The 27,865-nt window shown below is 36.9% G+C and overlaps 1 protein-coding gene across 1 annotated transcript in view; it reads right to left on the bottom strand.

The window, feature by feature from the left end:
* Positions 1-27,865, bottom strand: part of prex2 (phosphatidylinositol-3,4,5-trisphosphate-dependent Rac exchange factor 2) — a 152,081-nt gene that overhangs the window by 108,480 nt on the left and 15,736 nt on the right. Inside the window, exons 2-6 of the mRNA XM_081353151.1 lie at positions 10,332-10,403; positions 7,641-7,763; positions 6,650-6,754; positions 5,096-5,197; positions 2,431-2,592 (exon numbers count right to left, since the gene is read on the bottom strand). Coding sequence (XP_081209277.1) covers positions 2,431-2,592; positions 5,096-5,197; positions 6,650-6,754; positions 7,641-7,763; positions 10,332-10,403 — 564 coding nt within the window. The remainder of the gene's footprint in view (positions 1-2,430; positions 2,593-5,095; positions 5,198-6,649; positions 6,755-7,640; positions 7,764-10,331; positions 10,404-27,865) is intronic.

Here is a 27,865-nt window from a genome sequence, read left to right as displayed (position 1 = left end):
CTTTTTGTAAGAAATATCTTAGGCGTACCCAGGACACATATATTTAATAAAAAAAATATATTAAAAACAGTAATGCTGTGAAATATTATTACGATTTAAAATATTTAAAGCTGTTTTCTATTTGAAAATATTTGAAATTCAAGCTATTCCTGTGAGGCCAAAGTTGAATTTTCACATGATCCTTCAGAAATCATTCTAATATGCAGATTTGATCCTCAAGAAACTTATTTCAGTTATTGCCAATGATAAAAACAATTGCGCTGCTTAATAGATTTGAAGAAACCTAATACTTTTTTGCAGGATTCTTTGATTAAAAAGTTCAGAAACCTTTTTTAACAGTGTAAATTCTTAACTTTTAAGTCTGTCACTTATCAATTTTATGCATTCTTTCTGAATAAATCGTAGTGTATATTTAAATACATATTAATAATATAAATTAATTAATTAAACTTAAACTTCTCACTAAACTTCCCATTTTGTCTTCTACGGAAGAGAAAAGTAATACGGGTGTTTTCCTTTTCCTTTTTCTTTTCTTTGAACTATCCCTGTAGTCATTCTATTGACTGAATTAATTCATGTCCTCGTCAACTTGTATGTCCTAATCAGTGTGAGTTCACCATGTCTGTGTCTTTTATTTCACCTCTTTCTATCTTCTCCCAAAACACCCAGCTCCCCGTTCACTTAAAACCTCACTGGACGGGTCTGTTACATAAACCCCAAGCACAGAACCCACACTGCCCACACAATCACCGCTATTGTTACCCTTGGCCGGCAGCCGCATGCCCAGTCACACGTTATTAAGGGGGAAGTCTGGAGGATAAATGAATTTCGAACTGGATTCGACGATACCTGCTGGTTATTTGATGGGTCACGTGTTGCATGCAAAATGATGTGATGGAGGGGTAGAACAAGTCTGCATGTTGGATATAGTTTGTGGTTAGTTTATAGAGCACTTGTGAAAGTATTTCAGCTCTAATCAGCCATCTGAATATGAATAATGGCAGAGTTAATCTCGTGCTATGGTCAAGCGGCCGCTACCGTACAAAGTGGGTCTAATTAAAGGCATTGATGCAAAGAGCAGACAGTGCTGGCATAGTCTAAAGAGCACTCATCTGAGCTGGTGGGTGGAGGGAGAGGTTGTACAGAGGCTGAAAGAAAAGACGAACAAAAGCATGAAGTTCAATTAGGACTTAGTATTTTAGGGTTTCAATCGTTTACATCAAAAGCACTGACAAGAATGGAGTTTTGGGGGTTAGTGATGGCGCCTCTCACTGTATCTTCTGACGTCAAACTAACTCAGGTGAAGGAGTTTACACTACTGTTTAAAAGTATACAGAGCAAATCAATGGGTTTTTTGAACATTTCAATGTCCATCAAGGGAAATCATAAGTTTGAAAATTTAAACCGCATGTCTCCTCAACAAGCCACAAGCTGTAAGGTATCTTTCTTGCCCGAAACTCAAACTTTGCAGGATGTTACATGCCGAACCCTTATACTTTAGGGTTAAGGGTTTGTTCAAATCCCTAAGTTTGTCTTAATAAGCACCAATAGAGTTCAAAGGGAGACCAAATGTCCAAATTTTGGTCCCCATGAGGAAACAAGCTTATAAATCATACAGAATTATCTTTTTTCAAAATCTAAAATAGTAGAAGGTTTTGTGTGATGGGTAGGTTTAGTGTAGGGGAATAGAATATAAAAAACATTAAGTCTATGGAAAGACCCCATAAAACATGGAAACATGCGTGCAGTGGCTGTGAATGCGTGTATTTCTTGGTTGAAATTTCACCACTGTGAGGGTAACTACCGCTTCCCTGAATGTCCCGAATGTGCCGAATGTGTGAAACGCGAGTTTGAGGGGAGGCAAATCCATGTGTGTGCCTCCGTTGGTAAAAAAAAAAGCCAATCACCATAGAGTATTTCATTTTCAGCGATTAGGAGAGTTGAGAAAAGTAACATGGCAGAGGAGGCTAGCCTTCCTTGGTATATCAACCAATCATCGACGAGATGTAAATTATGAGATATTCGTTTAAACTGCTACCGCTGATGTAACCATGGAGAGTAGAGATATTGAATATTTGATCAAACAAATTTACTAGACTACCATTCAAACAACACTACAAATTAAAAACGGTGCCCATGCCTAAGTTGGATATAGGCTACAGCAATCAGCTTCCCTAAACTTCAGAAAGCGCTCTATTATTATGGACATCAAGTAATAGGCTATAGGTATACTAGGTGTGTGAACTTATATTTATATTGTTGTGATGTGTGTGTCATTTTCTCTAAATTTTCTGTCTATAAGTGACACACAAAAAAAAAACATTTTAAAGCAGTTAAAAATCCGACCACTAAAATTTTGTGTGCTTCCTCTATTTTAAAACCCACCAGCCGCCACTGCGTGAGTGTGTGTGTGTGTGTGTGTGTGTGTACCTCCCAGCCCTCAATATGAGACTGCCACTCTTCCAGCACCTCCAGTTTCTCCATCTGCCTTTTGGCCTCATTGATACTGGAGCAAACAGCTTTCATCACCTGCAGCGACTCTTGCACCATCAAGTAGTCATTGTGTTTCTTTGGGGTTCTTTTCAGCAGCTCCTAAACATCCACAGAAAACACAAACATTAAGCATTACATAAAATGTAAAGTGGTATAATTAAAACAAAACACAACCATATCATGGAACATTATGAAGTGAACTTAACTTTGAAACAAAGCTTAACACTGATGGAATTATCAAAGCTAGTGGTTATGTTTTCTGAAGAATTCGGACTAAAATTGTGTTTGTAGTATGTTCAATAATGTTGCTACTGCAAGACAGGATCTGCTGGGGAAGATGCTAATCTCTAAACCAAGTCTAAACACAAGGGTTCTGCCTCATCAGTTTAATTCTGTCGCTCACATTTACAAGTCTAAGATATCGAAGTAACCACAGATGCCAATCGCTGGTATTTAGCGAGAGGGGCCGCGGTGACTCTGACTGTGAGAAGCTCAGTGAAGAAATTATGCTAGAAATTACGGTCTTATTATGTGAACTAGCGCTTGTGGGTGTTTACAGTAAACCATTTCAATTTCAGTGTTTTGGGTTCAAGAACAGCCATGAAACATTAGCAATGAGCCTGGCAATAGATGAAACTCAGAATAATGGCTTTTAAAATTGTTGTTGATTTTCCATGTAAATGTACAATACAATTTGTAGCACTCTGACTTGTGCCACTATTATGCTTTTTCGGATATGACCTTTCATGAATGCAGTGTGTAATACAGCTCTTTGTGAATGTAAAGGTTCTGCAAAGTTTTATAAATAGAGTTATTTTCTATGGTGACCAGTGTTCATAGCATATGTCTATGAACTGCATGAAATTAGTCATCAGTAATTCCAGTCTTCCTGGACAAACCTATGTAGGTTTGTAACTAATTTGCATTTGCTATGGTCTTCATTGGCTGCCGTTTGTGTAGTCAACATGTAGTAGAGAAGACACTGTTTTTTGTGCTGCGAAAGCAAATCCACTTTCCATGCACTTTAAAAGCATGAGGAATCAGGCTCGAATCGATACGGTAAAACCGACGGCATCATTACTGTTCGTATCACTGTATATAGACTTGCTAAGGAAGCCTCCAGAGCTGAAATTCAGATGGTAATGGGTATTTTGTTTCCAACACGCACTGTAAGCTGTAAACCAATCACAACAGACTGGGCCATCTGACCAATCAGAGCAGAGTAGGCTCGAGGAAAGGAGGGGTTTAGAGACCAAATCCTTTATCGTTTCAGAAACTGTGGGGGGACATTTATATTTATAGTGTATATTAGAACATTAAAATGCTTTTTGACCTTGGATACATGTGGATACAAAATTAGGAACCTTTAAAATGGCAAAATAGGGCCACATTAAAGGGTTAGTTCACCCAAAAATGAAAATTCTGTCAGTAATTACTCACCCTTATGTTGTTCCAACCGCGCAAGACCTTCGTTCATCTTCGGAACACAAATTAAGATATTTTTGATGAAATCAGAGCTATGTCTCACTCCTCCATAGGCTGCTATGTGACCGAAACTTGCTGGCCCAGAAAAGTTATTAAAGAGATCGTTAATATAGTCCAAGTGACTCCAGTGGCTCAATCTTAAGTATATCAAGCGACGAGAATACTTTTTGTGCGCAAAAACAAACAAAAATAACGACTTTATTCCACTTTTCATTTCCTTCTCTCTGGGCCTCGTAGTGTTTTTGCGCTGCGCGTCTGTGTTGCACGTCATCACGCATCACACACATGACCGGCGTCGGCCAATAGTGAGCCTACGTGGTGACGTGTAACACAGACGTGCTGCGCAAAAAGACTACGCGAACCAACTAGAGGCCCAGAGAGAAGGAAATGAAAAGTGGAATAAAGTCGTTATTTTTGTTTGTTTTTGCGCACAAAAAGTATTCTCGTCGCTTGATATACTTAAGATTGAGCCACTGGAGTCACTTGGACTATATTAACGATCTCTTTAATGACTTTTCTGGGCCAGCAAGTTTCGGTCACATAGCAGCCTATGGAGGAGTGAGACAACTCTCAGATTTAATCAAAAATATCTTAATTTGTGTTCCGAAGATGAACGAAGGTCTTACGGGGTTGGAACAACATGAGGGTGAGTAATTACTGACAGAATTTTCATTTTTGGGTGAACTAACCCTTTAATAAAAAATTAAACTAAACTAAACTGGTTAAATTAAACTTTCAAGCAATTGGGTATAACATTCAAGGTAAAAAGGTCACAATATCACAGTAGAACATGCTGGCATGTTTGAGGCAGCATACTACACATACTATTTCAACAGTAAGCAGCACACAATATGCAATTTTCTGCATACCCAAATTATTGACTTTTATAGAATACAGTATCCCACTATGCAATGTTGACCTTTAATTTCAAGTGTGACAAACTATCAGAACTTTATATATATACATATATATATATATATATATATATATATATATATATATATATATATATATATATATAACTGATAATTAATTACAGATTATTTAATGCAAAATGATGAGGTCATGTTACAATGCTATTGTTTGACAAGTCTATAGTTACATAATTTGTACTCACTCTCAGGAGTAATGGGTATTTACAGATCCTCTGAATGGGTGCAACCAGGTAGCCCTCCAAAGGAACCTCTGTGTTCTTCCTGCCGCCCAACAGCATGCAGTTCTTAAGAGACAAAAAAGAAGAAGAAGTCAGAAAATAAAATAAAATCTGTGCAGTCTAACACCCTATACTTGAACTTGAGTCTCAGAGGGATGATAGAATGGCACGTTTCCCTTAAGGTCACGGCTATAAAACTGCAATTAAATCAAATTCGATTACAACCGTATAGCTCCCACAGCACAAGTTCAAAGACTTAGGAAGCAGTAAATCTAAGAGCGCTCGCAATCCCACCGTATAGATTACCAACAATATCCTTTACTGCTGAGAACATCAGTTTATATTTCTGTTTTTTATCTTAACACCTTAATATAAAAACATAGAGCATAAAGAACTTTAAAAACAATATATTTAATTACCTTTATAAAATCATCCATGTTTAGAGTAATGCACTTACAACAGAAGCCTATATAGGACTATCAATTGCACTGGAATAAATGTTAAAATATACACACGTTTTAACATTTCTTAAATAAATCCACATGATGTAACCAATGACATAAAGCTTCAAAAATTGAAGTGAGCAGCTTGTCTTTTAATGTATGTATTTTAGTGTTATAGAGGGGTCAGTGCTTTCTTGCATTACATTAAGACAGAGAGTTGAAGGACAGTCCTGTATGCTCGGCCAGAGGAAATGAATTTGTGTCAGACTCTCCAAGGAGCTCCCATGTATTGAAGGAGGTCATAAGATATAGTATTACACACACATGCCACTGGCCCCTCAGTGTCATACCTGACCTTGGCCCGGTCCTGCCCATTACAAAGCCCATTAATGAGCTCACCGTCCTGGGACAGTCATAGGAATGTGTCCAACAAAAACATGAATTTTTATCATGTGTATTAATGCAAATGAAGAAAGGTTTGACAGTGGTTATGATTATGAGCATTTCTAGAGTGAATGTGTTTGTGTATAAAAGAGAGAGACTTCTAAACAGGGTTTGCACACTTGACATGCACAGATATCAACACTCAGGATAAAAAATTCAACAAAGGTGACATGACAACAATGGTGGTAAAAGTAAATTAAACAATCTTTAAACATTACAAATCAAGTACTGAAAAACCTAGTGCAACCTTTCAGAGTGAGAACTATGGCAACAAATTTATAAAATATTTTTGGTAACACTTTATTTTAACGGTCCACTTTAGACACTCTACTAACTACAAGTGACTTTGCAACTACAGTACATGTGAACTAACTGTCATTAGAGTATTAGTACTGAATTATACGGTCTACTTAATATCTGCTAACACTTTATTTTGATGCTCCCCAACAGATATTCCATATTATTCTAAAGTACATTTATCCAAACTCTAAAACCTAACAGTCCATTACAGTCTTCTAATATTCTAGAATTAGCTGACATGTAGTTGACAAGTTACTTATAGTTAGAATAATGTCTAAAGTGGACCATCGTAATAAACTGTAGCCATATTTAATATCAACAAGGGTCTTACCAGCAGAAGCGTGCGTACTGTCCTGATCTTATTGAGCTCCAGCAGAAGCCTCTGGGCTTTCTCGTGGTTCCCACAGTATTCGTCGTAAATCTGAAACCTTCCTCTCTGAGGAGATACACAGACACAAAAACACACAAACTAAGAGCTTATTCTGAGATTTCACTCCTCATGCCCTTCAGAAATCCAGCGTCTCTGAGGTCTTGCCTAGGGGCAGACGGAAGACTGACGGATCGAATACTAACGCAACAAAGTAATGCCTCCATCCCAAAACCACAAAACAGCATCTCACTCAAAAAAAAAAAAAAAAAAACCTGCAGTGCTCTTCCTACTATAAATCTATAAAGCCAACTTTTTGACTCAAATATGCAAGTTATTCTCAATAAAACAGGAGGGCAAAGGTGAAGTCCCAGTTATCTATCTATCTATCTATCTATCTATATAGTAAAAGTAAAAAAGTTTTATTCAAAAAAGTACTTTTTTTCACATAAAAGTTTTCAGTTTATCTTTTATATAATATGGATACGTTGGGTGTCTTATATATATACGATTTTAATATTTTTGTGAGGGGGTTTCTTATGCTCACCACCAAGGCTACTTTTTTCTTAATCAAATTATAATTTTTTCAGGAATCTTTAATTAATAGCATATGAAATACAAATCCAGTGTTTTACTGTCACTTTTGATAAACGTAATGCATCCTTGCTGAATAGTATTCATTTCTTTAAAAATAATGAATGACCCCAAACTGACCCTATATATAGACAGCATCCTATAGTAGAAATCAAATTTCTTTAAGCAGCCTAAGCTGGTTTGATTGTCTCAGGCTGGTCTGTTGGCTGGTTTTAAAGGAGTTTGGGGCACTTTCCAGCTGGTCAGGCTTGGAGACCAGCTTAAACCAGCTAAGACAAGCTTAAACCAAGTGGGAGTTTTTTTTCTGCAGGGATGTGTGTAATACGGTGAGAAAAAGAGAGAGTGGTAGACAGAGACTCACAAAGTGCAGGAAGCAGCGGCCCACTTCATGATACGGGTTGGGGTCAGGCTGCAGAAGCTCTTCGACCATGGACAGGAAGTCCCTGTGCACAGACAGGATCTCTTCCAGGTTAGAAAACAGCACCTGTGGGGTGAACGCATGGAAACATTGACTTTGACTGAGGGAGTCAAAGAGACATTGTCTAGATCTGGAAAACCAACAATGCACTTTAATTATATATATATATGTATATGTCATTATATATATATATATATATATATATATATATATATATATATATATATATATATATATATATATATATATATATATATTAATATTTATATATATATATTTTATACCTAATAATACCTAATCACATTAAGACAACTTTAAATGTCTCTTAAAGCAGCACTCAGTAGCTTCGGGATTTCTTCGCTATATTCTCGCTTTTTGCTCGCAGGTTTCTCTCTAGAGCTCCCCCCACAGCTTCGGAATAGATATTTGACAACACTGTTGTAAAAACTCTTTGGTGATTCTCAGACACCAGAGGCTAGCAGATCAACGACATCAAAGCAGATGGGACATTCTTTAAAACGTCTTCTTCCTTTGGGTTCGGACAGCGTGAGGGAGCGCAATAATGACATTATTTGAGCAGATTTCTTTTGGCCGTAAAGCAATTGTTTACATCGCGAGACCTGATATCACGTGATACTTCCTGCCGCGGCTGCCGGCGGCCCGCCGTCTCAAAGTTGCAAGTGCGAATTTTCCGTTCACGGGCACCAGGGGGGTGCGAAACGACCACCATTCAACCCGAAATAAGTAATATAACCATTCCAATGACTCCAAAGCTGTTCAGTTAAGGTAAAAAAGTTACTTAGTTCACCTTTAAGTATTTATAAACCACTTTATGTGAAGATGAGCCAGCAACGTGTTGCTGTATAGTTCATATATTCAATAACTGACCTCTGAGTGACTCCTGATCAGTGAGTATCCCGCACACACATCCTCAAACAGGTACTGTATGTTCAGACATGCTCTAAAACATGCAAACAGCAATCTGAGCCTGTTTACATGACTGAGTGTTCAAGCACTCACTTTCCCTCAGCAGAATTCCCATCTGAGAATGCAGAATGTTTACTGTCACGCACCACCAACCAGGCTGAAAATATATTGTTTAAAGAAATAGTTCAAATTTAGCATAATCATAAATATGCTAATTTTGTCAGTTTACTCACCCTCATGTCTGGCACAGAATGACTCATCACGAGAGATGAGAGAACTATGACGTTTAAAGGTATAGCGGAGGATGTTTTACTTCCTGGTGGGTAACCTATACTATTGGTCCTCCTAATTGTCAATTATTCTGGTGAATCAATCAAACTTTTCAAAAAGTGGAGAGGGCGGGTCTTATCTAAAATTTGGAAAGATCCTCCGCTATACCTTTAACACTGATGTCGAACCTCAGAACTACGGGAACCTATAACAATTTAAACTATGGTCTGTTCCTCATAAACTATCGTATTACTTACAATATAGTGCAAACATTTTGTGCAGTGTTATTTACAATCAGCCTACTTGTATAATGTTTTAGTTTTACCATTTGAATTAGCTTTTATTTAATTATAGCTTTTATTTATTGAATTAGCACTCTACACATATATTGCCACGATTCGGTCCAGAGGAGAGTAGAGTAGGCAAGGATCTATTTGCAAGCAGTAATTTTATTAAATAAATAAAGAAGATGATCCAGAAATGAAGAGGAACACCAAACACAACAGCTTTACAGACATAAAAAGACATGTGAAGACAATGACCAACAAATGACAACTGAAACCCCCTGTGTAAAGGGATAACAAAGGATCAGGTGAGGGTAATTAGGGATCAAACAAATTAGGGACCATGGAACAGAATAAACGTAAGAGAAATGAAACCAGAAACAATGGAATAGAAATACAATTCAAAATAAGAGTCCAGGAACATAAACAGAGGGGGAAATGTGACATCTAATCTTATCTAATATTTATATTTTATTTTACTGTTATTTCAATTGCCAAAAACAAATTTAGTGAAAAATAACAACACTGCTGCTTGTTTGTCATTTTTGACGCTCATTTGCGTTCATGGAATGGAAAAGTGCAGCCTGGGTATATTACTAAATATCTCTTTTTGTATTTCATGGAATTAAAAAAAGTCAACCGGCATGTCATGGAATGACATATGTGACCCTGGATCACAAAACCAGTCACAAGTAGCACGGGTATATTTGTTGCAATTCTAAATTTTTCTTTTATGTCAAAAATCATTAGGGATATTAAGTAAAGATCATGTTCCATAAAGATATTTTGTAAATTTCCTACCGTAAATATATAAAACATTTATTTTTGTGAGATAATGCCGCACAATCACGAACATCAATGGACAATTTTAAAGGTTTTTAATGTTTCGATTTTTTGGCACCCTCAGATTCCGGATTTTCATATAGTTGTATCTCGGCCATAGATCAATGGAAAGCTTATTTATTCAGCCTTCAGATGATGTATACATCTCAATTTAAAAAAAAAATTACCCATGTGACTGGTTTTGTGGTCAAGAGTCACATATAAGTAGGTAAATAACCATTTTCATTGTTTAGTGAACTATTCCTCTAATAAATATTCATTTTGAGGCTTGAATGTGCCCCTTAAACCCAATAGTGTGTCCAAAACTCACCTTAACAGTCTCCTCTGTGATATTCTTATCAATTTTAGACACAGCATACTGATTGAGGCGATGGAGAAGTACCTGTAGGGAACACAGGAAAGAGGAGAATGTAAATAGTCAGCAAAGAGGCCAAAATGTCTTTCTCCTTTGCACGCTCATCCATCTGAGAACGACTGAGTTGAATATCTAATTGCAGCAAGCTGGATGGAGGGACCCTGACCAACTCAAACTACAGCAAACCACAGCCAACACTAACGATCCAACATGAAATCCAATTTCTCCTCTGGATCACTGACAGCAGGGAATACATAACAAATGCAATTTACAACCTTCCCAAGGAGAAGGGGAAAGATGCCACAATACTGGGGGTCTGACAAAACAGGACTTGAGATAAAAACAACAGGAAGGAAGAGTGACTGCATTTGCCAAGAGACAGAAATAATGAATACAGTAAATCTCAGGCACTGAGGTTTGATGAATAGCTGTGTCCACAAGTCATTTTGCATGACGGAAATTTCAGCAAACACAAATAAATCCTATCACACAGTAAAATTTCTATTTGGAATGCTGATGGGGAGAATCGTTTCAATAAAACCGACACTATTCGCATCTTATCTGAATCATACGCACTGACACACTTGATTTTTCTATTATAAAACAACCTGAGATAATTGGGCGGTCATGCTGGATTATAAACAACTCAAAGCTAGCTAAATAAGGCTTGGTATCTTCATTGTGGTTGTACTTCTTGTTAATGCGAGCGAGGCAAAGGCTTTCAGAAACTCATTCAGAAATATTTGGTTCGTTTAATACGCATGCTACATGGTACGTGTTCAAACAAAGACTGAAAGAACATCTTGCATCATGGATTCAACACTGTTGAATTGTTTAGACTCTAAAGGTTTTTGATAATACACTTCTCAATGTTTTTAAAGACAATTCAGATATATTATTAATGATTTTCGCTGGTGATATAAAATGAAGAAACATTGCCCATGATTTTTCAAAAGAATGTGATTAGCCTATTCTCGCAGCATTTCTTTATCTCACAAATTACAAGTATGAGAGCTTTAAGAAAATTGTGCTGAGTTGGTAAGATTGATTTTAGAGATTGATTTTGGTGAATCAGTTTAAACTGTTTAATTGAATTGATTTAAAATTCGATCTGAATCATTACTCAAAAGTGTTCACAAACATCCAGGTGGCACTGTTCCTGGGCTTTCCCAAATGAAAATACAGGTTAATAGGTAAATTTAGCTGTTTATTGAATTGGTACACGCACATTATCAATCAAAAGTTTGAGTTTGGAACAGTGTTTAAAGTATAGACTCTTATGCTCACCAAGGCTGCATTTATTTGATCAAAAAGACTACTGTGAAATAGTATTACAATTTAAAATAAGGAAACCGTTAAAAGTTTTTTTTTTTTCAGGATTCTTTAATGAATAAAGTCAAAAGAACAGCTTTTATTTAAAAAAGCTATTTTGCTATTACAAAAAAAAAAAAAAAAAAAAAAAAAAAAAACATTTTTGGGGCATTTAAGAGTCGGACTTATAACCCAAAGGTCTCAGGTTTGAGTCTACCGGCAGGTAATGTAGGTGGGGGAGTGAATGAGCAGATCTCTCTTCCACTCTCATTACCCACAATTGAGGTGCCCTTGAGCAAGAAACCCAACCCCCAATCACTCCCCAGGAACCACAGAAAAAATGGCTGCCTACTGCTCTGGGTGTTCATGGTTTACAATGTGTGTGTTTACTACTCACTACTCCTAATTTGTGTGAATTAACTTGGATGGGTTAAATGCAGAGGAAAAAATCTGAGTATGGATTCCCATAACATGTCATTTTCACTTTTTTTTACACTTTCATCCTTACTGTTACTTTTGATCAATTTATATACATCCCTGCTGAATAAAAGTATAAGATGTAAAAAAAAAAAAAAAAAAAAAAAACGTACTGATCTAAAATGATAGTGGAAATGAAAAATATTATATTTCATTCTTTCTTGAGTTCATTTGATGAAAAACAAAAGTGTTTTAACCAAATATGTGATATATCTTTTTTCATGCATTAAACATTTTGAATACTTTGCAATATAATATGCAATTGTTTTTTTTAAACATAATTTCAAAGCAAAAACATAAATATATCCAAATATGTATTGTCAAAATGCTATAATGCTATAATAATATAAAAGTACCATGATATTACTGATTCTCACACTGTACCATACCAAAAGCATCTAGTTCAGGGATGTCCAATCCTGCTCCTGGAGGGCCACTGTCCTGAGTTTAGCTCCAACCCCAATTAAACACACCTGAACCAGATATTCAAGGTCTTACTAGGCATTCTAGAAACTTCCAAGAAGGTGTGTTGAGGCAGGCTAGAGCTAAACTCTGCTGGACAGTGTCCCTCCAGGACTGAGTTTGGACACCCCTGATCTAGTTGGTGCTAATAAGTTAAATGAAGTATAAGTTAAATAAGTCTAGTTTTTAATTTAAGTTACCCTGGTTTCACAGACAAGGCCCAGACTAAAATGCATGTTTGAGCTGTTTTAACTGAAAGCAACTTGCACTGACATATCTTAAAATGTGTCACTGCTATTGTTTTGTCTGAAGATTCACACCTGTAATGTTTTTTCTAAGGCATGTTTATAAAAGCAATTTTTAATTTAACTAAGCCTGTTCCTGGCTTAATCTAAGCCCTGTCTGTGAAACCAGGCCAAAATATGGATGAAGTGATTTAAGAAGTGTTATTTCACTGAAGTAGGCATTTCCTGTTAGGATATCTGTCTAAATGACTGTGCTATAAACAGTTAGTCCACACTGCAGAGTGAGTGGGTCAAATATCCAAAAAGAGGCTCTCAACCGGCATGATAATCACATGCAAACTGAATGTGCTGATTACAAGGCCGAGATCTAACCACTTATATATTTCATCAACTAAAATTAAACAGTTCCAGAACTCTCTCTAAATGAAAATCCAAAGGAATAGGGAAGAAGGTAATCAAACCGGGCTCTTGATTGCGGCTCGACGGCGCAGCTAAAGTCTTGGTGCTGATTATGTTTCTGGAGTTGTGCTCCACGGCTACATGATTAGCAAGTGAAATGAACATGCGTGTGGAGTGTGAGTGAACAGCACCTTGCATTGGCTTGATGGGGCTGCTGGCCTGTGCTAATTGCATGTAACTTCAGTTCACATTTGCATACGGTTTCATGTCATCTGAGCTTTAGAACAGAATTTCGTCCCACTAGGAAGAGTGCCAGGTATAACTGAGGTTAGGCAGCCTCCACAATTCTTACATTTCAATCCTAGCTCAATTTCCACAGCAATTGCTATATATATATATATATATAATGACAATTTTCTGAATAGTTTTAGCATGTTGTTGAATATGACAATATTAAAGGTGGGGTATGTGATTCTGTTTGTTGTCCATTTTTTCAAAATCACTTGAAATCCTATTCCTAACCCACTTACAGCCACTGAGTTAAAAGCACTGAAATGAAAATTAAGCAATTTAATCATCTGTGGAACGGGCAGGACTCAAAAAACTCCAGCCAATCATATCCAAGACCACCTAGAATCACTAGACAGTAAGTTCGTCAATCAAACGGTCGTACCATACCCCCCTCCCCCCATACCCCTCTCTCCACATGAATGGGTGGAGTCAGGGCCAGCGTTGGAGGAAAGAAGGTAGGACCATTTGAGTTGTGTATTTTCAAAATCTGCCGGCCGTTTTGCAAATCCCATACCCTACCTTTAATCTAGGCCTATTTGGTTTTGACAGACTAGATCTGACGCTGCTAATGTTGATTATAGCTGCTGCTGCTAAATATGGAAGTATGGACTTGCTACTGCTAATAGATACACAGACACGCTGTTGTGAGCATGTAAGATATGCTGCTGCTGTATAAACAGAACATACATAAATATAGCATAGCATAGAACATAGCAGATCTAGGCAGGTGGAGCTGGGGGAGGTGGAGGGTTTCAGAGCTGCAGGACTAGCTTACAGCAAACAATGAACTGACTATTTAAATGTTGAGCAAGAAATCTCATTGGCTGCAGAATTAGCAGAGGCAAATTGTCATATTTGGTTTTGAATCACGTTTAGGTTTTCATGTCTTTGTTGTTATTGTCAGCCATGTTCCTAGTTTTGTTATGTTCCTGGATATGTCATGTGATCATGCAATGTGCTTCCTTTGCTCTGTATTATGTTGTTATTAGGCTTGTTCGCCTTGAAGCGGCGCTGCACCGAACGATTGGCGATCGGTGTATGACATCAAAGTGAGACATGCAGAACCTGTTCAGTGCAGTTTTCCAGGACCAGATGGGATATTTATGAAATGTTATACATCTGATACTACACAATTAGAAGCTGGTCTTATTAACCTTGTGGATACACAATGGACTTTTAAAGGGAAATTTTGAAATAGAACATTAATTTTCACTGTATGGACAAAAAACTAAAAGGAGAGGAACAAAACAGGTCTGGAACAAAATGAGGGTGAGTAAATGACACAATGTTCATTTTGGGTGAACTGTCTCTTTAAAGGGGGGGTGAAATGCTCATTTTCACTCAATCTCCTGTTAATCTTGAGTACCTATAGAGTAATATTGCATCCTTCATATCTCCAAAAAGTCTTTTGTTTTATTATATTTTTAATTGAAAGATTGGCTGTACCGAGTCTTTCCGGAAAAAAACGAGCGGCTGGGGTCGGGCCGTGTGGGCGAAGCTAAAGCTGTGCTAACGCGCCGAGCTAGTGACAACACACAGAGACATTTGTTCAACAGTTTTACTCACCGTTCCAACGCACGACCGCAAACCTTTATCATTGTGACTGCTCGATCCTGCTCGATCCTTAAGCATTAGACGATCTGGGCTTTGTTTATAAAACAATCATCGTCGAAATGCAGGGAACAACAGTCTTACACAACGTTTATGCTCAGGAAAACAAACTCCATCCACGGGTGCCTTAACGCCGGGTTCTTTGGGAATCTGTGCAGGGTTGTCTTGCCTTGGCAACTAAAAACACACTTCTTTGGTGACATTGACTTCCCAAAAGCCGGGCAGGGCGCTTTGATGACGAACTGCTTTCACTCTCTTGCTCTGTTTTATGAGTGCGCGCGCGCCCGCGATCTTACCGGAGAAGTGCCCTTAGGACCCATATAAGGAAATTCCGCCCTCTCTTACGTCAGACAGAGCCATACTCGAAAAAAACTTTCCGAAACTTGTGACAAACCGGAAGGACAATTTTTGGAACAAAAATACTTCTTCAAACGTACAACTTAACTTTTGAAACTTTGACCATGTTTAGCATGGGAATCCAACTCTTTAACAGTGTAAAAAACTCAGTATGCATGAAACAGTAATTCACCCCCCCTTTAAAGTTCCCTCTTTTGTCTACAGCCATACAGTGAAAAAAGACTGAATCCAGTGCCAGATCTGAGCATGAGACTTGAGGAAGGTCAATGAGGAACTTCGAGGTGGAAAGGTGGATGTTATCCAAGGAGACTGCAGGAAAAAACAACTTGTCCCTTTTAAAGAACACCTAACAAATATTCAGTCCAAAACACTTACTCACAAATTCATGGATGTGCACCACACGCAGAGAAACTCACATACCCCTCACATACAGCTGCTGGCCACTGTCTCGTCTTTCTCAGCTTCAGACGGAAGCTTGCTGCAGTAAATCCAGCCTTTATTAGACAGCCAGGTGACCGAATACAAGAGCGCTCTGAACCTGCACCGAGCCATAAAGTCATTCTCATAATAATATCTTCATTGCCAGCAGTTTCAGTTAAGTTCTCATAGAAATAATATTTAGACTGCAATGCAAATTATGGAGGGAGCTCTATCCACCCTAATTTGGGGCTTGAACTCTCTTTAAAAAATGTAAAACATGTATGTATATACACTACTGTTGAAAAGTTTTTATATTATGTTTTTGAGTCTCTTATGCTCACAAAGGCTGCATTTATTTGATCAAAAATACATTAAAACAGCAATATTGAGAAACATAATTACCATTTAAAATAACCGTTTTTTAATATATTTTAAAATACAATTGATTTATTTTTGGATTCTTTGATGAATAGAAAGTTCCCAATAATTAATTTGAAATAGAGATATTTTTCAACGTTAGGCTATACATGTATTTACTGTCACTTTTGATCAATTTAATTTGCCATTGCTTTATAAAAGTAGTAATGTCTTTAAAAACAAAAATCTTACTGACCCCAAACTTTTGAACGGTAGTGTACATGTATGTATGTACAATTCTTGCCATTCCCTATACTTACTGCCTCCAGGAAGCAATACATGTATAGTGGCATGTGTATGTTTGTATGGGTTTGAATATGTTTACCCATTTGTCAAGCTAAGGATACATTCTGCCCCCAAATCCTACACAGTGGCCTGGGCTCATGCTCTGTTTACGGCTTGTGTGTACACATGCATGTGGTGGAAATTACACAATGCCAGTCTTCGTTGTATAACTCTGCAGTTACAGCTAGACGCCATTCAGTGGCCCTGCCTGTTTCCTTATGACAAGCCATGGCTTTGAAACACCACTCTGGTTATGTACTATAATACTAAATTCCAGCATTTATCTAATCCAATCCCCAAATGTTATGAGTACAAGATACATTCTACATATTTTGTAGAGAAACTGTCTCCCTGAAAAATCAATGAAAAGCTTGCACAAACAATCTCTGACACAAATCATGTTCTTTCCAATCAAAACTTAAGTATGACAGGCCTAGAAAATAGTCATGATGGATAAATATTCTCCTCCTCTGCAATAACGCATGAAAAATAAAGAAATCAAACCCAATCCCATCCAGAGAGAAACTAAATCTACACAGCATAATACAAGACTAGGGATGTACCAATATTACAATTATGGCCATTAAAGATAATCTGAGAATTATTTTCATAAATGACTAATTTACTATTTTGTCTAAATAAATAAAAAATAAAAACTACACACTGAAAACTAAAAATCAATCATTTTAATGAATTTTCAATACAAAAAATGTAAGCGCCACAACGTTGTAATGTACAATACAACGTTTTTTAAAGATTTAACAGTGTTATTAAATTCTAGATGTGAGTGTTATTCACTTATCAAGTCTCAACATCTGCATTGCTTAACACTAGAAGTGCCAGAATTCCATAACTACTAGAACTGCCGCAAGCAGTCATTTTGACCGCTATATTCCAAACTCTATATCTTTAATGATAAATACCCAATTGAGAGATTAATGCATTTATTGTGTTAATATGTCTTTAAAAAACAAAACAACACCAAACTGTACATTTAAACAAGTTTAATTATACATTTATAAATAAATAATATCCGTAGATGTCCTGAACAAAATGACGGAGTAGCCCATATTTGTTTACACAGTTCGATCGCGTCCGCGTCCGCACCCGCCGACACACACACACACACACACACACACACACACACACCAACCATATTCCAGTAGCCTATTGCATCTTGACATTGCAGCCTGTTCATTATAGCCACAATAAAATATAATAATGAAATAGTCAACCTAACATATAAAAATTCCACTGCTCTGTTTGTAGCCTATAGTAGGCTATACCTACAATTCGTACCATTTTGCGCATGTGAAGAGGATGATTTTTTCCGTCGATATTGGATCGTGAGTGAAGTACAAAGCCTATAATAAAGAAATAGTTTAAAATCCAAATACATCGCAAATGTTGAAACATTTTTATTCTAATTAGAGAGTTACGTGAGCCTATAACGCCGCTTACTTTCACTTTCGCTTATAACGCATTTCATTTTGGCTTGTTTATAGTTATTTTTTTCATTCTTGTTCTGTTCTGAATATCATTACATTTAAATGATTTGTTGTTGAATATGTTTAGTGTATTTTTAACCACATTTTATTGTTGTGTATATTGGTTTAGCCTATAATAATACCGCGAAATTCCGTGCGGTCAATATGACCGTCTATGGCCGAAATAGGTAAATAGGGTGGATTGCCCTAATGTGGGACACTGCCTAATGTGGGACACCTAAGGTCTAGTGTTTGTAGGTCCCCCATAAATAAATGAATGACAGTGAAGCTATGGGTAAGACAAAGCTGTGGTGTCATGTGATCAAAATCACATGACCTATCAAATGTCCAATCATATTTGAGGGTGGAGCAATCATCAAACAGGAGGCATCTTGTGTGAAGACCATCCAAAGGCCAGTGACATAGAGTTTTAACAAATTTGATATTAAGGAGTAAAATACATTTTAAACAAAGCAATCCTGCTACTTTTTAGCCTTATATGCTTATGAAATGTTTGTCCATCAAAAAATAGTCTAACTTTGTGTGTATAAACTATATATTTTATATTTTTATCAAATTTCCTAGTGTCCCACATTAGGACATGTGGTTTCCAAATCCGGGACAGCATGATCAGCCTAATGTGGGACAGTACTTAAATGAGTCAAAAATGTGTGGTGGGGCATGGTTTGTGGGACAAACATGGTTATTTACATGGTTTTAGTCTTGTAATGCAATATTACAATACTGTTAATGCAGATTTTTACAGTCATGTGAATTTTTTTATTCTTGGGGGACGGTTTGAAGGCTCTTTTTTGTGTGTATGTGTGCATGTGCATGCATACGTACGTGTGTGTATTAGGGTTGTAACGGTATGAGATTTTCACGGTATGATAATCGTCTCAGAAAATATCACGGTTTCATGATATACAGTAATAAACAATCATTATTATTATTTTAATCATCTGCTACAATGGCCCTTAAATGAATGAAAACAGATAGGGGTTTTTTGGTTGAACATATGGTTTATTAAAACAAACTTTTTAATAAAAAAAAACAAAAAACTTTTTTGTATGAGTCTACCTTTTGAAAAAATAAGAAAGAAAGAAAAAATAAATTCCCATTTGAACAAACACGTCTAATCAATTGATTTCATAAAACCTTAACTTATTTTTATTCTTAATTTATTAATTATTATTTAAGATAATTATAAGATAGTAGAGTCTTATGAAATGTATTTTATTTCCTCAGAAATTCTGGGTAACTTGTCTGATATAATTTGTCTGGATTCTATGATTTAATACAAATATATTATTGAAAATGCAATCAGATGAAAAGTAACAACTTTTGTTTGTCTGCATACTCTGCACAACACTGTTTACTAAATTAAAACAGATAAAACACTGTATTTCTTAATGTTTAAATAAACTTTATTATTATTGTTGTTATAACTTTAAGTTAGTTTAAGTTATTATATTGTACAATAGTAACATATTTCTTTAAGCTAAATCGAACTTTTATTTTGACAGGTTGTACTAAACACCTATGAGTTTCAGTCAGAGTGTATTTGATGATGATTCTTTTAAATAAAAGCAGAGCAGCTCTGGATATGTTCATGTGTTCACGTCCTCATATAGTGAGTGAGACGGCAAACGCTTTAAACACCATGAGCGTCACCCATACTTGAGTATGTACTAGGCGAAATGGCGCTGCTCATTCACACAGACACGCAGAACAAGCAGAATATAGTTTTACAGTATAGCAGTTTTTTTTCCGCTGTATATTAATAGACACACTCATATAGCGATTTGATTAATTGCGCAGCTATATTTTAGATGTATTCATCTATCTATCAAATCGAGCATTTTACGTGACATCTGTTATATTGTAAATTTCCTCAGCAACACGGAAATAATATGGCCTTAAGTTAAGTTATAAATGGTAAATTTACCATTTATAAATTTATCTGCAGGGAGGGATGGTGTTCGCGAATAATAGGGAGAACATGTTCGACATATTTCCTCCTTTTGCAGCCACTCTTCGTCCATATTTCTGGACACGACTGGATATCCATCTTCAAGGAAAATCCCGCGTTCGTTTTTCAAACAAAAGTATTCCCACACTGCAGATTTTAACTTTGTTTTCGGCGGGGGATAGAGATTAGAATTCGCAGCCACTGTCTCAGACATTTTCTCTGCTGCACATGTATGGGTGGAGTCTAAGCAGTCAAGTGAAAAGAAGTTGCATATGCGCAGGTGAGATCTGGTTTAATTTTTTTTCCAAAACCGTGGATTAGCAAATGTTTACGATATGATAATCGTACATGCCAATATCGTGATAAATCGACATACCGGTATACCGTTACAACCCTAGTGTGTATGTGTGTGTGTGTGTGTGTGTGTGTGTGTGTGTGTGTGTGTGTGTGTGTGTGTGTGTGTGTGTGTGTTTGTGTGTCATGTGTGTGTAAAAGGTAGGTAGTTGACTTAACATGAAAAATAGCTCAGAATCTGAGCACAGAAAACCAATAAAGCCATTCCACTTTATTTTATGCATCTGATTAATTCAATGAAATGTATTTCAGATCACAATGGCAAAGGTGAGAAAGACAGGGACAGATTGACAGATGCAGAAAGAGATGCAGAAACAGGTAAAGGAGAAGAGAAAGAAACTTAATCAGTGGAGGCAGGAAAGGATGAAAATAGCCATAGAGGAGTACAGGCAGATTGTTGAGGATGGTGGGGTCCCTCAGCTGAGACTGTTGGCCAGGGCATGGAATGTCCCTATCTACTCTCCAGTGAATCAAAAACAAAATAAGATTTTACTATTCTACATGTATCAATGTGATTTTTGGTCTTTTATCATAGATTTTTCAGTGTCCCACATTGGGGGACACAACTGTCCCACATTAGGAAGCTGCAGATTTTCTCAGACGACTTTCAATAAGAGCACTAATATGTCTATAATTTCTCTTATGAATGGGTTATCTGAATTTTCTCTTTTGATTTGATTAGAAAACCCCCCGAGGATTCCAAAAAGGTATTGGATGTGGATTTAATGTATTGTCTTCACATCGTAATATTCTACAAAAGTCTGAAAAGCAAAAAATGTCCCACATTAGGGCAATCCACCCTATGTTCATTTATTTTTTTGCCTTATGTGTAATTTATATGAAAAACATTTTAAATGAAAATACAGACACTTTTAGGAAAAGTCAGGTACCAGCAGCATTGTATTTATTTTTTCAACAAAGTTATTGCATATATAAAATTCAAAACGGTCAAAATGACCGCCATGGCCGTTCTAGTGTTAAATGTGCAATAAAATACCTGTCTCTTTCTCTGAGTCAGGTTTCCCATAACAAGTGTTGAGTTGGCATTAGATGACGACAAAGATAATCTAGATGTAAAAAATAAGGTACAAGTGATTGTTATAATAATAATTTTTTAATATTTTATTATTATTATTATTATTTTATTAATCATGTATACCTATTGAGCATGTACATTAAATATCCAAAATCTGCCCATATATATCCAATAATAACATTAATATATATTTTTTCAATTATTAATCTTGTACATATAGGGTAAATGAGCATGCATATTAAATATAAAAAAAACAATTTTAAAAAACAACAATATGGAACCAATGTATCACGCATAAGACTATTTTATGGAAAATTTTCCTCTTTTTCTCTCGTTTTGAATTTAGTGCCTTTTTACTAATCCTGGAAACCTGAACAAAAATAGAGTTAACCAAAGCTCTATATTACAGGGTTCCAGAATGGACGTTTGCCGTCAATCACAGGTAACTTTCGCTAATATTCGTGCCTGCTGAAATGCAGACGCTCTCCATTCAAAACATAATTTTATGAATGGCTTCTTTGTTCACTGATGATCCACTGATTCTCTGTTTTGTGGTAATTGGGTCAGGCTTTAGTTCAGTCTGTGAAAGAAAACTTTCAGGGTTTGCACCAAGTCAACAGCACAGAATGTAAACGGGTTAGTTCATCCAAAAATGAAAATTCTGTCATTAATTACTCACTCTCATGTCATTCCAAACCTGTAAGACATTTGCTCGTTTTTGGAACACAAATGAAGATATTTTTGATGAAATCTGAGAGAGTTCTGTCCCTCCATTGACAGCTACGCAACTACCATTTTCAAGCCATTTACCATTTTCTCTAATGGTTTAACCTCAATTTTATGAAGCGACTAAAGTGCTTTGTTTGCGCAAAAAAACATTTGCCACTTTATTTACAAAAATAAAAAGATGAACAAATGTCTGACGGGTTTGGAACGACATGAGGGTGAGTGATTAATGACAGAAATGTGATTTTTAGATTGAACTAACCCCGAGTCTGATTAAGTATTTGGTATTTGGATGAAGAAAACGAATAAAGATATGTGTATTTGTTTAAACTCATTCAGACTGCTAGTTTTACGGCAAACTGAGTTAGCCCTGATGGTAGCCTAGATGATGAAGATAGAAGTTACAAAATGCATCTTTATAACAATTAATAATAATTGATTAATAATAAAGCATCATCATAATTAATAATAATAATAATGTTAATAAGATGCATTTTGGAACCAGATATTAATAATTATTATTATTAACACTTAATATAAATTATTTGTATTTATTATTAATAATAATTTTATATATTAATCCTGCACAATTATCTGTATATGTATCATTAAATGACATTCTCCCATAGTCATTCATTAGTTCTTTTTCCAGACAGATGATGAACAGTCCAGCCTCCTCCTTCATAAACCCACACCAGGGCGTCTGAGGAAATGGCCTGTGCTTTTCTTCCTGTGGAGGAAAAACTCAATTTACCAGGGCCTATTTCTGCACAACATCAACAAAGCCTGCATGCCATGAGAGGCTTTTGCTTTGTGACAGTGTGAGACCTTATACCAAATTTGGAGAAAGACAACACAAGCAACAAAACAGGCTTTTCATGGAGGATTCAAAGAAGAGTATAAAACAAACCTGTGTTTTATGGTGGCTAATAACACTATCAGGATCCAGCCAAGCCTCCGCAGACCCCAATGGGAAACATCCACAGGAAACACTTACTATAAATACGTGCCCTGGGAGCTAACATGCTGGTTTGGGACATGCTAAAACCACATGTGTGCATGGCCTTGTCTTTGTTATTATTAACAAAGACAAGGCCATTTTTCAATATATGTTTATTCACAAACGCCCACTTGTCTAGGTGCATGTAAACCACTTTTATTATGCGTCTTAAACCTCGGACAGACAGACACCACAAAGCACTACACCCTGCAGAGCAGACTAGCATTGGTTGTTGGAGACAACCTGAGACACTGGCTTATAGGGCTGGGTGTGGATACAGATTGACTGATTCTCTATATTTCAAAAACAAAATGTCCATTTTGCCGAAAGAAATTAATATAAAATTAAATTCCCTGCAAATTATACAGCATTAACGGAAGGCAGTGATTATACAGATTATACACCAGATTATACCTTTTGGTTTATAAGAGTCTTGTACATAAATCGGATTAAACTGGTCTCGTTGGCTGTATGTTTTGGCTGAGAGTTCCAAACTGCGGTTCAAAAGTTTATTAGCATAAATATGAGTGCGACTTTCAGCTGTTGGTGGCGCTAGATGGTTTGACTTTAAGAGACTCCAAATTTGCTGTGGTTAGTGTTCAGACTGTCCTCTATGTGCCAAATCTGTATCTGTGTAAAAAATAAAAATAAAAAAGAGTCGTACTACACTGGTCACAATGTATGTTTTTGATTCAGTAAAAAGAACCACTTCATTAGAGTCATTAGTTTGTGAATTGGATTACACTGGTCAGGCTGTATGTTTTTGATCAACTAAAAAGAACGGTTCAAAAGAGTCATTTGTTTGTGAATTGGACTACACTGGTCACACTGTATGATCTGAAAATCTTATTTCTACCAATCAGCCAAGCTTCTTAACTACCTTAACCAGCTAAACATCTTAGTCAATCCTAGACCCACTTTACTAGCTTCTCCAGCCAGTTTTGCAGGTGAACAGTAAGGCTATACTGGTCCTCCAGCTAAAGAGCCACAAAACCAGACTGGAATTGTTCTTTTTTTCTTATGTTTGAGAAGAACTGCCATGTGACACCAATCACTTTAATCCCCTCATGAAAACGATATGAGGAGCGATGGCTTAAAGGCCGTGATTGTGTTTTATCAGCTCCCATGACAAATTGTCCAACTCTCTCAATGACAAACATATATTATGCAGTGTAAATCGCATTTCAAAATGCTTCTACACATCTCCTATTATTATATTCATAATAGCTAATTCAATGTTACTGCATGTGCATTTCAAAGCTTTTTGTTGTGTATCAAGGGGCCAAAATCCCATTACAGATTGGCGTCTGAAATCCCATGGTGACAAGCAGAATTTTAAACTGCATGTATCAAGCTCAGTCAGCATGCATGGCACACACGACTGTGCTATTGATTTGAATTCTGTCTAGGGTTGTCCAATAAAGCCAATTTTTACTGGATCTGATGCTATTGGGGATCTTAGAACCTCAGAATTGGTCGCAATTGGACGCTGTCAGCGGAGGGAAAGAGAGAAAACAACTTTGTCTTTCCTTTTTGAAATCCCTAAAGACAGCTTGAATGTCAATGAAAAGGGCCGGCCAAAAGTGCCCCCTCCAAGTGTTCTGGGATCAATGCCATCTTTGTGTATGAATGAACAGTGGCCCTCACTAACCCCTTCAGCATGCCAGTCACTCCGCTGGAGGCCGGGACTAGTTAGCGGAGTACAAGAGACAGGGAAGATGGCACCAGCGGTCTGTCGCTGATCACAGTGGAGCCACAAAGGACAACTCTGCAAAGGTTTGAGGTGAATCAGACTTTGGAAGGCATCATGGAATCTGTCAATGAATACGAATTGCGGCTTAGCTTTAAAAGCTGCACTTGCGGTTTCCAGTTCCAGGCACTAGCCTTTAACTGACCTGTACCATGAAACAGTGCTCACTCAATTTGTCACCTGGGTTGGATGTTTGATTATGTGCGGATTGAATAACAAATCAGAGATAAAGAAGCACTGCAGCCAGGATTGGCAAAGAATTGACAATTTCCTCAAGCTGTTTCAAGCATTAGGTCTCTTAATACTGTAAGTCATGATCTTTTACATGCCTCTTTACAGACCCCAGCAACATGTGCTCAAGAAGCTTAACATGTTTCTTTCAATATATAGGGCCCTATCTTGCACCCAGCGCAATTGACTTTGTACACCGACGCATGTATCATTCCTATTTTGCACCCGCGCAAAGCGACAAAAATCGGTGTTGCCTACACCGTGTTATCCTCTTTTTAAAATTTGCACCCTGTTGACTTCAATGGGGCAAGTTTTAAACCTGCTTTTAGCCTCTTAACATCCTTGAAGTGTCATTACAAGTGCACAGCCAATGTGAGTGATTCATTCAGAGTGAACACGGTGAATCTGACTGCAGTGCATGTGAAAGATATAAATAAAAAAGAAGTTAATTCGGCCAGCGCTCATACCTGTATTTATTTCCTGTTTTCGGTCGAAGCCCACAGTAGTCGATTGTCAAGTTCTCCACTGTTGCTTAGTTACCTATGATCACGCGAGTGAACTCGACAATCGACTACTATGGACGTCGACCGAAAACAGGAAAAAAATACAGGCTTGCCTATAAAACTTGCCCCATTTAAGTCAACAGGGTGCAATTTTTAAAAAGAAGATAACACGGTGTAGGCAACACTGATTTTTGTCGTTGTTCTCTGTACTGACAGCACTCCAAATTTACAAAAAAATGAGCTCAATGTTAAAATTGACCGGAGTTCTCCTTTAAAGCAAAGGGAGATATTTGCTTTTAAAGAAATTGCTTTTTAAAGACTACAACAAACGGCTGGTAGGGACTACACAACATTCCTCCTGGGTTAGTGACATCACCAACCCTAAAATTTACATAAACCCCGCCCCCACAAGACGATTTATAGATTAATCAAGACACAATATGCTAATCAATTACAAGAAGATAACTACACATAAGCTACATAAATTCATCAACTAACCATTCAGAAATGTTGTCTACATGTTGTCACTTCTTCTTGAGTCTCTCCATCTTTCTGACTCCGGTTTGAACAAGGCTAAACGTTTTTTAAATTTTCAGTGCATGTACTTGTGAGGTAATCAAAGCTGCTAATGACAAAAGCTCTTGAAGCTCCGTCCTCTGTGCCGGGAGCAGCAGCTCATTTGCATTTAAAGGGACACACACAAAAACTGTGCGTTTTTGCTCACCCTCAAAAAGTGATAACTTTAACATGCTATATACAAATATCTGTGGGGTATTTTGAGCTAAAACTTCACATACGCACTCACACAATTATTTTACATCTTGTGAAAAGGGCATTATACCACCCCTTTAAGGTCTCTGACTAATAAAATGATCAAGTTACTAGTGCTGACTCAGAAAACGAGAATGCAAACACCATGTGCGTCACAGAAACATGGCTCCGATTCAATGTGGTTTCACCGGACATATTTCAAGCAGACAGAATCATGAGCGTGAGCAACAAGAAAGTAGGTGGACTTGGCTATTTTGTAAATAACAAATTGTGCACCTCAAAACATATTATTGTAAATCCAGACTGGTAGCCTGAACGAAAAGCTGTTGAGTCTTGTTAAAATAGAATAATGTATTTTTTAAAGATATTATTTTATTTAACAGATAATTTACACCTTGTTTGTTCTAAAAATTTCAAAAGTTTAGGACAGTCACGCAGCACACCAATAATGTCAGGACAACCAGCAGTAGGAACGAGCAACCAACAGTACATCAACCTGGCGATAAAATCACTCTCAGCATGAATGGGGCTTTACTTATGTACATCTGTTATTATGATAATGTTGTTTTGCCACTTCATATCTCATACAAACTTGTCATTCAGCTGTTAACAACTGGGGTCTTTTGCACAAGCTGGACATTTAACCCTGTTGTAAGACTAGGCTGGAAAGTAAACTAGTAAAATGCTTGGAAATATTTTCGCTGCTAAAATAGAACAATAACAGTCAATATTTCGTCTAAAATGTAAGTGACAATATTAACTTGTTTATTGAGCTGTCATATGAAATCAGTGTCACATTTTCAATCGTGATGGTATTCATCACTCTTGGTCGTGTGATGTTGCTTAACTGTATCATTTTATAAATATAAAAACTCCACATTTTGAATTTTTACGGCAGTATGTTAACTGAGTTTCTAATGTTATTATGCAAGAAAGTTGATTTCATTTGTCCCCCCTGAAAAAATGTAATGCCCGTCTGTGAATTTGTGTCTGGCGCCGGGTCTGCTTGCACACTGAGTATGATGCGTATTAATTAATCAGTTGCAAACAAAATTGCAAAACATTACAAAATGAAGTCTTCAAGCAGTGAGGATGATTTGTTTTCCTCTCACTTCTTAAAAAGAGGAAATATTGGGTCCATCCAATCCTGGGATTGCGTAAAGAGGAAGGAGAGTTCCACCTCCTTATCAAGGAGCTGCGGGATTATCCAGGGGTGCGTTTCCCGAAAGCATCGTTAGCCAACTATGGTCGCAAGTTCATCGCAATGTCCATTGAACTCTATTGGTAACGACGGAAGTTGCGACCATAGTTGGCCAACGATGCTTTCGGGAAACGCACCCCAGAGCGATTCAAAGTTTACTTCAGGATGTCACTGGCTCAGTAT

This window comes from Scardinius erythrophthalmus, assembly GCF_964197995.2.
Source record: "Scardinius erythrophthalmus genome assembly, chromosome: 22".
In the NCBI taxonomy this organism is placed as follows: domain Eukaryota; kingdom Metazoa; phylum Chordata; class Actinopteri; order Cypriniformes; family Leuciscidae; genus Scardinius; species Scardinius erythrophthalmus.
The sequence above is the reverse complement of the archived record's forward strand: the minus strand, read 5'-3'. Positions and strand labels throughout refer to the sequence as shown.